Source organism: Hyla sarda, chromosome 3, assembly GCF_029499605.1.
Source record: "Hyla sarda isolate aHylSar1 chromosome 3, aHylSar1.hap1, whole genome shotgun sequence".
Lineage (NCBI taxonomy): Eukaryota > Metazoa > Chordata > Amphibia > Anura > Hylidae > Hyla > Hyla sarda.
The window spans coordinates 361,647,347-361,662,450 of NC_079191.1; the positions used below are offsets into that span (position 1 = coordinate 361,647,347).

General features: G+C 46.6%; 1 protein-coding gene across 6 annotated transcripts in view; it reads right to left on the reverse strand.

The window, feature by feature from the left end:
* The window catches only part of LOC130362734 (SANT and BTB domain regulator of class switch recombination-like), a 96,850-nt gene that overhangs the window by 18,005 nt on the left and 63,741 nt on the right, over positions 1–15,104 (reverse strand). For all 6 annotated transcript variants that reach the window (XM_056567670.1, XM_056567672.1, XM_056567671.1 and 3 more), the window contains 6 exons: positions 14,359–14,597; positions 13,864–13,922; positions 8,211–8,371; positions 7,477–7,563; positions 7,292–7,402; positions 5,824–5,947 (listed from right to left, as the gene is read on the reverse strand). In XM_056567670.1, coding sequence (XP_056423645.1) covers positions 5,824–5,947; positions 7,292–7,402; positions 7,477–7,563; positions 8,211–8,371; positions 13,864–13,922; positions 14,359–14,597 — 781 coding nt within the window. The remainder of the gene's footprint in view (positions 1–5,823; positions 5,948–7,291; positions 7,403–7,476; positions 7,564–8,210; positions 8,372–13,863; positions 13,923–14,358; positions 14,598–15,104) is intronic.

Consider the following 15,104-nt stretch of genomic DNA (forward strand, 5'->3'; position numbering starts at 1 on the left):
CACTATAGAAGGGACCGACAAGACTGTCAAGAGAGAACGATCTTGCAGTCGAGAGACAAAGGGGGCCTGTCCCACCGGAAGAGAATCACCAGTTTAAGAGGTCGGTGATGAAACTGGGCGAATGGCACGGCCTCCATGGCCGCCAGCAACCAACCCAGGACAGTATGCAAAAGCAAATGGAAACTGGAGCAGGATGCCGTAGTTATCTGACTCCTGACAAGAGAGTCAGCCGAATGTCCGGCAGAGACGAAAGCGGGCAGAGGCCACGTCGAACTGGAGCCCCAGGGGAGAGGTTGAACTTGTCACGATTAACCATCCAACCGAAGAGAAAACAAGGGTTGGAGGTTGAGACTAAGACTCCCCAGAGTCTGAGCCCTGGTTGGAGCTCTGATCAGGAGGTCGTCCAAGAAAGGAAGCACTGAAACAACTCTTGTCCGTAACAGGGCTATCACAGGCGTCAGGTCCTTGGTCCCGCGGAGTAGTGGTCAGACCGAAAGGGAGAGCCACAATAGAAAATGGCCGTCCGGAATTGCAAAGCGGATGTACTGCTGATGACCGGGAAATATTGGAATGTGGAGGCAGCCTTGATGTCCACCGAGGGAAGAAAAACTCCCCTTGAACCATGGACTCCAGCACCGAACGGAGAGACTCCATTTGGAATGGGAAGCAGAAGATGCTGGTGGAGATGCTCGAGAACCAAGATTGGGCGAACAGCAACGCCCGTCTTGGGGACCACAAAGAGGTTGGAATAAAAAACCTCATTCCCCTGAAGGAACAGGGACAATTACTCCCTGGATGAAAGGGAACTGGAACGCGCCCCGTAATGCCTCCGCTAGAGAGGAGGATCGGGGGGTCCGGGAAGAAAAAAGCAGTCCCATAGAAGGGAGGCAAATTCAACCCTGTATTCCTACAACATCCCTGACCCAGGAAACGGGAAAGTGCGTGTCCAGGCATCCCGGAAGAGTAAAACGACCAACCACCCAAGGAAAGTCGGCGGGTGGGGGCGACCCCTCAGGCCGAAGCAGGCATACGGGTGCCTGCTGGGGCTGCCAAACAGCCGGAACGGTTAGCTGACCTCCGGGATGGACGGGTCAGGAAGGAGGGAGCCCTCTCCCCGTGAAGGTGCCTAGCAGGACCGGAAGAAGGAGGACTTCCTATGGAAAGTGGTTCTGCGAGCCTTATCCAGAGGTATAAGGAACTCTTTCTGCCCGTCGCCTCACTTCTTGAAGGCTGTGTCCGCATTCCAGGCTATAAGCCACATGGAGCGAAGGAGGGCTACCAGGTAGCCTGAGGCAAAGGCAGCACAGCGGCTGCGCATGGAAGCAGAACCCAGAAAATCTCCGGCATAGGAGTCTCGGAGAGCTAGTCTAGAGAAATCCCCTGGAGGGATCCTGAATACTACCCTGGCGGAGTTGGGAGACCATACTGAAAGGGCATCTGACACCAAGGCAGAAGCAAAAGAAGGAAGAAAAGAAGACCCTGCTGTCTCAAAGGCAAATTTTGCCAAGGTCTCCACCTTCTTGTCCGCTGGATCCTGGAAGGCAGCCGCAAAAGCCAACGGCAAGACAGTCGCCTTAGAGAGGCGGGAGACCGGTAGATCCACAGTTGGAGAGGAGGTCCACCGAGCAATGAGGTCCTATGCGAAGGGATTCCGCGCTTGAACCTTCTTGTTTTCTGAAACTTTTAGTCAGGGTGCCTTCAGGCGGATTCCAGCAGGGCGTCAAATTCAGCGAGAGAGCTGAAAGTCTTGGGTGCCGGTCGGGCATGAAGAAAGGAGACTTCTGTAGACACGTCCGAAGTTACTGGATCCATTAGCTGGAAGGTGTCTCGTGTCTCGAAACCAATGAGTACAAGACATCAGGCATATCCGTGCAGCCCTCTGAGTCAGAGGCCGAATCAGAAACCTCATCCTCAAGTTCTCCAGATGAATGAGAACGAGGTGAGGCAGCCCTGGAAGAGATCGGGCACGATGAAAGGCAACTTCTGGAGCCACGTTTAAAGTTCCTGGGTCCGCTAGATGAAAGGTGTCTCTTATGGTAGAAACCAATGAGTTCACCGTGTTGGCAGAATCTGAGCGGTCCTCTGAGACGGATACCGATTCGGAAACCTCATCCACAATCTCTCCAGGTGAATGGAAGGCGGCCCTAGATGAGGAAGAGGCTGACCCGGTATGCGGCTCTGGAAGAGGGACACTTGAGATAAGCTGAGGTAGCAGCGAGACCTATGATGGGAACGCCCGTACCTGTCCGAAGACCCCGGGGACGATTCAGAGGAAACACCCCTATTACGCTTGCGAGAAGCGTAGGGAGGAGGGGAGCGAGTCCCCCCAGAGGGCCGACGGAGGACCTCTCCAAGGCAGTCACCACAGAACGGGAGACCTGCGCCAGTCGGATATAGACTGTGAGAGGGAAGAAACCCAGGCTGGAGGGAAGGCCGAACCCACCGGGTCTGGTAGAACATCCCGGGTAGTAATAGCCGGGGGGTCTGGGGGAGCAGTGGTGCAGGCAGAACAAGTAGGTTCAGCAGAACCAGACATTTTTGTGTTACAGCTATTACAGATGTAATAAGTAACTATCTGTTTAGAGGAAGGAACAGTTCTGGGCATGCACATAGTAATAAAAAGGAACAGTCTCACCCTGGTCTGTGTCCCTCAGACTGCAGCTGTGAGCAGAGAGAGGGAGAGAGAGAGAGAAAACGCTGGACCAATGGCCAGAGGGGGCGTGTCAATTACAAGGACACTTTTGATTGGCTCTGCAAACCCCCTGCGCACGCACAGCGCTGATTGGAGGGGATTCGCGCCATCCTGAAAGAAATAATAACCAAGATAATGATGGCGCCCGCTTCCGGCCCCGAGCGCACCTTGTGAATGCATGTGTGCCTCGGGGGAACGGAGCGGGCGAATGCCGTCGGCAGAACACTGTCGAAAACGAAAGTAAAAACTTCTATGCGGCTGGGCTGAAGGAGCGCCCGCCCGCCGAACAGATACGCCGTGGCTGCAGAGGACAGCCGCCGCATACATACTGTGCACCAAAGACACACACATGCCTACAATATAAAAATGCCACTGCTCAAACCCAAATAAAAAGTTTCCCCCATAGAGTAAAAAGGGAGGGAAAAACCCCTCCTGGCCAGTCCCATAAACCCTTATAGAAAAAAGGGTGTCTCCAGCTGTTGAGAGTCCAGTACCTAAGAAAAAAGGGAGAAATTTACTCCCCTTAGTCAGAAGAACTCACCTAATGAAGTCTTCCTGACGAAGCCTTCAGCCAGCTTTTAGTCACCTGCATCATGCCGGGCTTGAAAAGCGAGACGAGCAGGGAAAAGTGGGGGACCCGGACCCGTGAGGTACAACCCCAGGCGCTGACAGTACATCCAAGATGTCTGTGCCCCCTCAATCGCAAATGGGGAAACAGTGAATGCTATCCCCACCTGAAAACAGGAAAATAAAAGAAAATAAGAAACTAAACGTCCCTATCTGAAAAAATAAAAAAGTTAGACCAAGTCTGTACACTGAGGACAAGCAGGGCTCTGTGCACTGAGGACAAGCAGGGCTCTGTGCACTGAGGACAAGCAGGGCTCTGTGCACTGAGGACAAGCAGGGCTCTGTGCACTGAGGACAAGCAGGGCTTTGTGCACTGAGGACAAGCAGGGCTTTGTGCACTGAGGACAAGCAGGGCTCTGTGCACTGAGGACAAGCAGGGCTCTGTGCACTAAGGACAAGCAGGGCTCTGTACACTGAGGACAAGCAGGGCTCTGTGCACTAAGGACAAGCAGGGCTCTGTGCACTAAGGACAAGCAGGGCTCTGTGCACTAAGGACAAGCAGGGCTCTGTGCACTGAGGACAAGCAGGGCTCTGTACACTGAGGACAAGCAGGGCTCTGTACACTGAGAACAAGCAGGGCTCTACGAACTGAGGCTCTGTGACATGTCCAGCTCACACAGCAGGATGATTGACAAGCCAGGAGCCTGCACAGAGCCCTGCTTGTCCTCTGTGTATTTATCATCAGAAGGGGTCGATAATATGCAGCTGCGACTTTTTGTGAGACTTTTTAAAACTGCCAGTTGAAGGCATTTTTGTAAGGCAGGTCTGACCTGGCTTTGACTTGACACATTTTGGAGGGGTTTGTGACTTTTTTTTTATGCCTATGTGTAGGGCTGGGCAGTATACCGGTTCATATCGAATACCGTCATTTTTGTGCTGCACGATATGAATTTTAACCCAAACCGCAATACCGGTTTGGCCCCTCCTCCTCGGGAATGAATGAATCAGCCCAGTGCTGCGCTGTCCCCACAGAACTACTCACATGTCACCCGCGAGCGCTGCCCCCCAATTAATTATCAGCCCAGCGCTGTCCTCATCAGGGTAAATACTCACATGTCACCCGCAAGCGCTGCCCTCCTCGTCCTCCTGTTTGTTGCGGCCGCCGGCGCTGATACTCTATACCAGTGATCTACAACCTGCGGACCTTCAGATGTTGCAAAACTACAACTCTCAGCATGCCCGGACAGCCAACGGCCAATGGAGGAAATACCATTATATACCGTGGAACCACCAAAAGTTACAAAAATACCGTGATACACACATTTGGTCATACCGCCCAGCCCTAACTACGTGACACATTCACACATAATACATTTTCAACCACTGCAAAAAGAAAACTGAAGTTGCTTAGGTAAGGCTGTTTGCTACTTTATGCGTACCCAGATAATTTACAAAAAAAAACACGCTTAGGCGCATGTTTTGTGCGCCCATAGTTGTTACTGCCGCAGGACAAGGAGAAACCTAGATCTGGGCAAAAGAGGGTGTGTCACTGATTTGCTTTTATGTATTTAGGGCAATTTTAAATAGATTTTTTTTTATTATTTTTTTTTTGTGAGTAGAATAAACAACTACTTTTAACCAGTAATATGGTCAGTTCTATGGGTTTCATGTTTTTTACAGTTTTTATGGCTTCAGCATATCATTACCTTGTGAATGTATGGCAATAGGAGGAGTGTGGGACTTCCATATACTTATATATTTGTGATATATCGATCTTCTTAGCACTTTCTGTTCTACAGCATGTTACCTATAGACTAAACCATTTGAACTTGGCAGAATCAAGTTAGTGACATAGTAAGAGACAAAAATGTCTAGAACAGTTCTGAATCCACCCTGATAACCTGCTCACTGATCACTACATCCACACTATGAAAATACCAGACCATTGTGCTCCTCCTGCTAATCTGGCACTGGGACCTGTATTGTTGGATGCCAGATTACCAGGCATTCTGGGTGTCTGGATCTAGTTGTATGGGTTTGATTCCCATTATGTAGGAAAGAAAAAAAAACTAAGAATAAAAAAGGGATAATTAATTAAGACGTGGATGTTGGCAGTGAAACAGATGCTTGTGCGCGGTGTTTCTGAAATCTACTAAAATTTACACTACCTCTGAAGAGGTCCCATCCCTTTCTATTCCCATGTGATGAGCGAAAGCAAAGAAAGAGACAACATTTTTGTGCAAAGTAAAGTTTTACACCTTTTTATTGTCTGTGAAGAGATTAATAAAGGTTTCCCTCCCCCCTTAATATTTTATTTTGAGGCAAATAATGGTTTAAACGAGACTGATAAGGTTCTTTTAGGTGCAGCTATTAATTCACTATTGGAAAGAACAGACAACATTTATTTGCCCAAAGAGCGAAAACAATAACTAGAAATATTTTATATGTCACCACCAGCATCATTAAGTTGAATCCAAAAGCAGCAAAATGCTTTATGGATGCATATTTGGGGGTGTACTGGAGTCTCACAAGACTGGACAAGTCCAAGACCTCCTACCACTCACCTGTTTACACCTGGAGCAGTGAAGCCAATTTATAGTACCCCACAACCGCCAATACACATCTCGCCAAGACTTCAGCTCCTCATATAAACTGGTCAGGTATTCATGAACATCCCAAGTTTTGTCCCTGTAATATGTGATATAAGAACACTATACGGTTACATATTCCAAGGAGATTCAGATTTTCAGCCTTTAAAGTTTTGTGTGGTCCCTAATGTACGACCCCTAAAAAATATTAATTATAACACTCTTCCTCACGTAACAGCTACTTTGTGAGATCCCGTGCAGGCTCTCATAGCAAGTAGAAGCTCTGTGCAGAAAAGAGGATTATAAATATTTATTAGGCAGTACCAGCAGGTTAGTGCAGGCGCTGCAGCCATAAGCTTTTCTTTAACAAATATTGTGGGGTTTTTTCTTAAAGGGGTACTCCGCCCCTAGACATCTTATCCCCTATCCAAAGGGTAGGAGATAAGATGTCTGATCGTGGGGGTCCCGCCGCTGAGGACCCCTGTGATTTCGGCTGAGGCACCCCAGACTGGCGATACAGGGCGGAGGCTAGTAATGTTATGGTCACGCCCAGCTCTTGACATCACGGCCATGCCCCCTCAATGCAAGTCTATGGGAGGGGGCGTGGCGGCCGTCACGCCCCCTCCCCTAGACTTGCATTGAGGGGGCATGGCCGTGACATCACGAGCGTGGCATGAAAGTGATGTCATGAGCCTCTGGCGCTCCACCGGCACGATCAGACATCTTATCCCTTATCCTTTGGATAAGAGATAAGATGTCTAGGGGCAAAGTACCCCTTTAAAGAATACCTGTCACAATGATTTGGCGGCAGTAGTGCAAGGCTATGTTCACACGCCGGAATTTCTGCATGGAATTCCGGATGAATTTATAGCCAATACACTTCAATGGCATTCCGCTGTCCCATTCACACAGCAGAATTTCTGCTGCAGGAATTCCATTGAAATTAATGGGGGCGGGGATATGATGGCACAAGCTCCTGATGCCATCTCTAAGCGTTTGGAACATTTTGTTCCAAACGCTGAGCAGCGGAGTACCCCTTTAAGAATGGGATGTCCTAAAAGCTCCTGTAGAAGTAATATATGAATATAGAATATATGAGTGTCTCAATGTTTTGTCCATATAGTGTATACTCCTAAATAAAAAAGATCATGACTGGTCAAAGACCCAGCTTCACCCCGTATACTTATTCTAAGATAAGAAACCTCTTAGGCATTTATCCTCTGAGAATGTGAAATAACCTGCGATCTTGATATAAGCAAAGAACTGACCTCTAAAATGAATTTGTAATAAAAAGCAGATTCCTTATTTGCCCTTATCACGGCTCATTACATGTGCACCAGAACTGTCAGGACCCCAGTGAGGTCTGTATCGGGGTTGTTATATCCTAGTACAGCTTTATTTCATTTTCATTGAAACCCCTAAGTGAAGTCTGAAATGAATATACCTTATGTGAAAGTAAACAATATTTCCATACTGGTCGATGTTGATTTTCCCAGGTAGACAAGCAGTCTTCTGCTCAACGTCCTTTGTCAGCAGCTTCTTGCACAAACAGCATCTAAAGGAGTACTTACAGTCAGTCTACACAACAGCTAGTCTGGTGTACATTTACCATTGCATGCAGGCACCTACCTGTACAGCGTCCCAGCATTAGCTGGAGAATCTGAATTTTTATATTCTTGGTCAAAAAGTCTTTCAATTTTCTTGCAAAATATTTTGCTGAAAAAAATTCACATCGAAAGCATAGTAAATTAGAATTAAATATTTTAATTTAGGATAAATACGTTTGTATGATTTAATACGGTATTTTTTACGTAAAAAGCTATTTACAGATTCTTAAAATGCCCAAGCTTTTTGCTTCCAAAACACCTTAAAAGGGTACTCCGCTGCTCAGCGTTTGGAACAAACTGTTCCGAACACTGGAGTCGGGAGCTTGTGATGCCATAGCCCCGCCCCCTCATTACATCACGCCCCTCGCCCTCGATGCAAGTCTATGGGAGGGGGCGTGACAGCCGTTGCAATGACGCAATGAGGGGGCGGGGCTATGACATCATAAGCTCCCGGCGCCGGCTCCAGCGTTCGGAACAGTTTGTTCCAAACGCTGAGCAGCGGAGTACCCCTTTAAAAGGAGTTCTCCAGGAACAAAAATACAGAGCTAATGTTTTCCAAAAACAGAACCAAAGCTTTTCTAAGGTTGTAGCAATACCACACACGACCTGAGGACAGATGTGGTGCTGTTTTTGGAAGAAATTGTCTCTGTTTTTCTAATCCTGGATAACCCTTTTAAGAACTGACTGTTCCCTTGCTGCACCCAATATTTGCCTAATATATCCTATATATATATGCAGTATGGGTGTTTGATTTACCTCTTAAACTTGTCTTTCTTGTCTTTTATGTCATCCGCTTCATTATGTGAGAAAAGGTCTGTAATCCTTGTTAGGAGGTTTGCATTGATGCAGTTCATGTTGCATGGAGTGGCTACAATAGCGCTCATGTTTTTGTGACAATAGTCAATGCATTTTTCTACCTAAATAAAAAATAATAATAATAATAGAAAAAACATTAGTAATGCTACTTACACTAGGGGGCTCCCTGCTGTCTCTAGTAAGCTTGTTGTATGTAGGCAAAATTGCTTTTAGCTCTATGGTTTCTTAACCCCTTAAGGACCAAGACAATTAAGTCTGTACGCCCCTTAAAGGGGTACTCTGCTTCTCAGCGTTTGGAACAAACTGTTCAACCCCGGGAGCTCGTGACGTCACATCCCCGCCCCCTGATGATGTCACGCCCCCTGAAGTCTATGGGAGGGGGCGTGATGGCTGTCACGTCCCCTCCCATACACTTGCATTGAGGGGGTGGGGGTGAAAAGTGCTCTGCTGGCGCACTACAGGTCTCAGAAGAGAAGGAGTCACATTTGGCTTTTTGAAAGCAAATTTTGCTATGGGGGCATGCCGCATTTAGGAAGCCCCTATGGTGCCAGGACAGCAAAAAACAAACACATGGCATACCATTTTGGAAACTAGACCCCTCGGGGAACGTAACAAGGGGTTAAGTGAACCTTTATACCCCACAGGTGTTTCATGACTTTTGTATATGTAAAAAAAAAAATATTTTTTTTACCTAAAATGCTTGTAATAGCAGAAAATATCCCCCAAAATTTGAAGCCCAATTTCTCCTGAGTACGGCGATACCCCATATGTGTCCCTAAACTGTTGCCTTGAAATACGACAGGGCTCCAAAGTGAGAGCACCATGCGCATTTGAGGCCTAAATTAGGGATTGCATAGGGGTGGACATAGGGGGATTCTACGCCAGTGATTCCCAAACAGGGTGCCTCCAGCTGTTGCAAAACTCCCAGCATGCCTGGACAGTCAGTGGCTATCTGGCAATACTGGGAGTAGTTGTTTTGCAACAGCTGGAGGCTCCGTTCTGGAAACAGTGGCATACCAGACGTTTTTCATTTTTATTGGGGAGGGGAGGGGGGCTGTGTAGGGGTATGTGTATATGTAATGTTTTTTACTTTTTATTTTATTTTGTGGTAGTGTAGTGTAGTGTTTTTAGGGTACAGTCGCACGGGCGGGGGTTCACAGTAGTTTCTCGCTGGCAGCTTGAGCTGCAGCAGAAAATTTGCCGCAGCTCAAACTTGCAGCCGGATACTTACTGTAATCCTCCGCCCATGTGAGTGTACCCTGTACGTTCACATTGGGGGGGGGAACATCCAGCTGTTGCAAAACTACAACTCCCAGCATGGACGGTCTATCAATGCATGCTGGGAGCTGTAGTTTTGCAACCGCTGGAGGCTCCGTTTTGGAAACAGTGGCGTACCAGATGTTTTTCATTTTTATTGGGGAGGGGAGGGGGCTGTGTAGGGGTATGTGTATATGTAGTGTTTTTTACTTTTTATTTTATTTTGTGTTAGTGTAGTGTAGTGTTTTTAGGGTACAGTCGCATGGGCGGGGGGTTCACAGTAGTTTCTCGCTGGCAGTTTGAGCAGCGGCAGAAAATTTGCCGCAGCTCAAACTTGCAGCCGGATACTTACTGTAATCCTCCGCCCATGTGATTGTACCCTGTACGTTCACATTGGGGGGGGGGGGGGGGACATCCAGCTGTTGCAAAACTACAACTCCCAGCATGTACGGTCTATCAGTGCATGCTGGGAGTTGTAGTTTTGCAACAGCTGGAGACACACAGGTTGTGAAACACCGAGTTTGGTAACAAACTCAGTGTTTTGCAACCAGTGTGCCTTCAGCTGTTGCAAAAGCTACAACCCCCAGCATGTACGGACAGCGGAAGGGCATGCTGGGTCTTGTAGTTATGCAACAGCCGGAGGCATACAACATTGGCTGGGGATGCTGGGGATTGTAGTTATGCAACATCTGGAGACACACTGGTTTACTACTTAACTCAGTGTGCCTTCAGCTGTTGCAAAACTACAACTCTCAGCAGTCACCGCCAGCCAACGGGCATGCTGGGAGTTGTAGTTATGCAACCACCAGATGCACCACTACAACTCCCAGCATGCACTTTAGCTGATTGTGCAAGCTGGGAGTTGTAGTTACACAACAGCTGAAGGTACACTTTTCCATAGAAAGAATGTGCCTCCAGCTGTTGCAAAACTACAAGTCCCAGCATGCCCATAAGGGCATGCTGGGAGTTGTGGTGGTCTGCCTCCTGCTGTTGCATAACTACAGCTCCCAGCATGCCCTTGTTGCATGCTAGGAGCTGTTGCTAAGCAACAGCAGGAGGCTGTCACTCACCTCCAACGATCCACACTTCAGAACTGTCCCTCGCCGCCGCTGCCGTCGCTCCTGGGGCCCCGATCCCAACAGGGACGCCGGGGATCGGGGTCCCCAGCACCCGGGGTCATCTTCCCGCACCCGCTCACGTCCTCCGGAAGAGGGGCGGAGCGGGTGCGGGAGTGACACCCGCAGCAGGCGCCCTGATTGGTCGGCCGGTAATCCGGCCGACGAATCAGGGCGATCGTGAGGTGGCACCAGTGCCACCTCACCCCTGCAGGCTCTGGCTGTTCGGGGCCGTCTCTGACGGCCCCGATCAGCCAATAATTCCGGGTCATCGGGTCACTGGAGACCCGATTGACCCGGAATCCGCCGCAGATCGCTGGACTGAATTGTCCAGCGATCTGCGGCAATCGCCGACATGGGGGGACATAATGACCCCCCTGGGCGATATGCCGGGATGTCTGCTGAACGATTTCAGCAGGCATCGGGCACCGGCTCCCCTCCAGCTAGCGGTGGGGGCCGGAAATGCTCAGGGCGTATTCATACGCCCTCGGTCCTTAAGGACTTGGAAACGGGGGCGTATGGATACGCCATATGTCCTTAAGGGGTTAAAGACCAAGACTGTTTTTTTCAAATCGGGGATGTCTGACTTTATTAGAGAATAACTCTGGTAATGTTTTGACAATCACGATAATTCTGACATTGTTTTTTTGTCACAAGTTGTCCTTCATGTACAGAGTAAAAGTAAGCCGATATCATTTGTAGTTTTTTTTGCTATTTTAACACTAATAGGTTGCATATATTTATACTTTCTGACCAAATAGTTTATGAAACTTATACTTTCAGATGTCTACTTTATTTTGAAATTATTTATTTTGTTTTTAATTAACACTTTAAATGAATTAGAAGCCTAACAATTTAACTTGAAATTTAGAAAATGTGAAAAGCACATCTAACTATTCATGGTTTGCAGAAACTTGGAGGTGGTAGAACATAGGAACCCCTCCCCCCCCCCCCAAATGACCCCATTTTAAAAACGAGACGCCCTCAAGATATTCACTACGGGGTACAGTGAGTATTTTAACGCCATAGATTTTTGGCAAGAATTATTACAAAGTCAGTGTTAAAAATTCGAAATTAGCTTTTTTTCACACATGCATCATTTGGGGGACATATTTTTTGAACATCACTTCTGATATTGAAACAATTGCCCCCTATATTTTATTGAGCTGCTCAATGTGTTTGGAAATACCCCCGCTTAGTCCATATTTGGTTCCTTGGCTGCAGGACCCAGAAGGAGAGGAGCGCCATTTGGATTTCAGGGCATCATTTTAGGCTGAATGAATTTTTTTTTCACAAATGCATAATTTGTACATTGTGTCTGAAAAGGAGGAAATGCGCCCCATATTTTATATGTTCGTTCCGTGTTCGGTAATACCCCCGCTTAGGCCAAATTTGGTTGCATGGCCACATGGTGGGACCCAATAGGAGAGGAGCATCATTTGGCATCAAGATATCATTATACAAATTATAGGCCGCAATTCATCTTGCAAAGCATTCTAGCTGTCAGAACAATACTGCACCCCCAGATGTGACCACATTTTCAAAACTACACCCTCTAAAATATTCACCTAGGGCAAAAGTGATTATGTTGAGCCCTTATTGTGTGGCTAGAATTAGTTCAAAGTCAGTGGGGAAAAAAATTGAATTTTTTCCCCACAAATTCTTTATTTGTGGGACATCATTTTGGTAAGTCGTTTCTGAAATTGAGGAAACACGCCCCATATTTTATCATGCTGTTTGTTCCGGGCTGGACAGTACCCCTACTTAGGCCATATCTGGTTGCCTGACCGCCAGGTAGGACCAAGAGGGAGAGGAGCCCCCTTTGGCTTTCAGGGCATCATCATATGAATTATAGACCCCCCTCCATGCCTGCAAAGGCCCGGAGCTGTCAGAACAATACCGCACCCCTACAAGTGACCCCATGTGGACTGCAAGATTTTTGTCTCAGAAAGAAATATGTATTAGCTGGACTAGGGACCCCTCTGATTGGTCCTTGGTCGGCTGTGCCGTGCAGCTGTCTGTGAAAGTTGAAGTTCCTGAAGGATATATTCGTCATGTTGTGCGAATAAGCACCCACTCATGACGAATATATCCAACACTGTGCGTTTAAAAATAATTAAAACAAAATCTTGAAAAAAACTGGTTTATTTTGTTGGAAGGGGGGTGATAGTCCCCATTCATGCATTCTGCAGTATGTTAGAAGTGTCCATTGGAGTCAAAAAGGAATTCCACCATATACTGTAGCAGTCTCATTTGGAAATGAATAGGGCTGCTACAGTATACGTCAGCAACACTTTTTTTGACGTGATGCTGATGGATACCTCTAACATACTGCTGAAACGCAGTATGAACGGGGCCCTTGTAAAAATATATTTCATAAGTGTAGGGTCACAAAGAGCATATCCGCAGTATATTTCACACCGCGGATGTCCCGCAGGCAGTCACAATAGTGAGCTCACTGCTGCGGCTGGGTAGCTCAGTGTATCTGCTTGTGACTGCCAGCAGGAAATCCACCGCTATGACCTTCCGGGGATCACATGCAGCACCCTGCGATAGAGTCACGGGGTGCTGCAGGGGAGACAGAGGGAGCTCCCTCCGTCAAACCACTTACAGCCCGCAGTCGCTTCTGACCACGGCTGTAAGGGTTAAACTGTCGCGATATCGTGGATACACTGGGCAGTACCCACGAGAACCATGTATACTCGTCCAGGTGCGGGAACATGCATCCCCCCATGATGTGTATACATGTCTATGGTCATTAAAGGGTTAAAGATATGTACATTTGGAGCTTTGTAACGGTGGAACAGAGGTATAGTATGAAATTATTCAGCACAGAATTTTGGAAATATTCACATAAAAAAAAATTAAACATCAGCTATACTTCTAAGACCTATTTTCTTTCAAAGACCGCTCCCTGTCTGTCTCCACATTGGGTGTGGTATTACAACTTGGCTCCATTCACTTCAATGGAACAGAGCTGCAGAACCACACCCAACCTGGAGACAGACAGGGAGAGGTCTTTGAAAGAAATTATCTCTGTTTGTCGATTCCTGGATAACCCCTTTAAACAGAGGCTGTGATGGATGCCTAATAGTGACAATTGTCAGAACCGTACTGACCCAGTAAATAAGGTAAAAAAGGTAAATAAGGTAAAAAAAAAGGCCCACCCAGAATGATTTCATCACTCCTACTTTTTTCCTCATGCGCCTTTAGTTACTTACTAATGAATCCATCTTTAGAAATTCAGATGAAATCAGTATGGAAATGACATTGCCAGGTTCTGAAATAAAAGACATTGATATTTAGAAAGGCTTTTATGTAACATGGATTTTAACTATTTGTCAGTATGTTACCAAACACCAAAAATGTGTCAGGCCGGGGTGCATGAATGATTGCTGGATTGTCAGTGTGCCCTCTAACTTCACCAGAGGATAGGGGAAAAGATGTCTGATCGTGGGGGTCCCGAACGCTGGGGCAGTGGAGTACCCCTTTAAAGGGATTTTTTTCCAAAATAAATCGACTTAGTGTTACCTATAAATAGCTGAGGGGGAGCTGATCACATGCTTTTATAGTATGTTGATCCCCAACAACCCCTGTGCCTAAAGCGTAAAGTGTTTACGCTAAAGCGTAAATTTGTGATGTTTGTATATTGCTTATTGTACGTTGTTAAGTTTTCATTAAGAAAAATAATTACAAAAGGAAAAAAAAAGACTAACCCAACTTCAGTACATCTTGCTTGTCACTTTCATTAGAATTCCGCTTGACATACTTTATCAGCCAGTTAAAGATTTGTACATCACAATGAACAGAAATGTCAACCTCCTCCCATCGCTGGGCATCTGTAGATAAGTATTCTGCAAAGTACTTCATCTCAGATATAAGGAGATCTCGTGGGCACACAAAGTCTTCCCTCAGGTTCTTGGCTTCATCACATACATGAATGACCATGTTTGGCCTTCAAAAAAGAAAAAAGAAACAAAGAGTTTTTATAATATATATTGGTCAATCAAAATTATGTGTATGTCTACATACATAACTAAAATGCATTCAGAAAGTCAAATCCCCCAGAATAAGAATGTGAACAGAGAATCTTAGAAAACTTAGCAAATTTGTTCAAAACAAAACAAAACAAAAAATAATACGTATATTTTGCATGGACAGACAACAGTATTCTGATCCTTTGCTATGACACTTTAAATTTAGCTCTGGCTCCTCCCATTTCGTTTGACCATCTCTGAAATGTTCCTACACCTTGATTGGAGCCACATGTGGTAAATTCAGTTGACTGGACAGTCTCACAATGCATACCAGAGCAAAAACTGAGCCATGAGGTGGAAAAACATGCCTGTAGAGATCAGAGACAGGAAACATGCCTGTAGAGATTAGAGACAGGAAACATGCCTGTAGAGATCAGAGACAGGAAACATCCCTGTAGAGATCAGAGACAGGAAACATGCCTGTA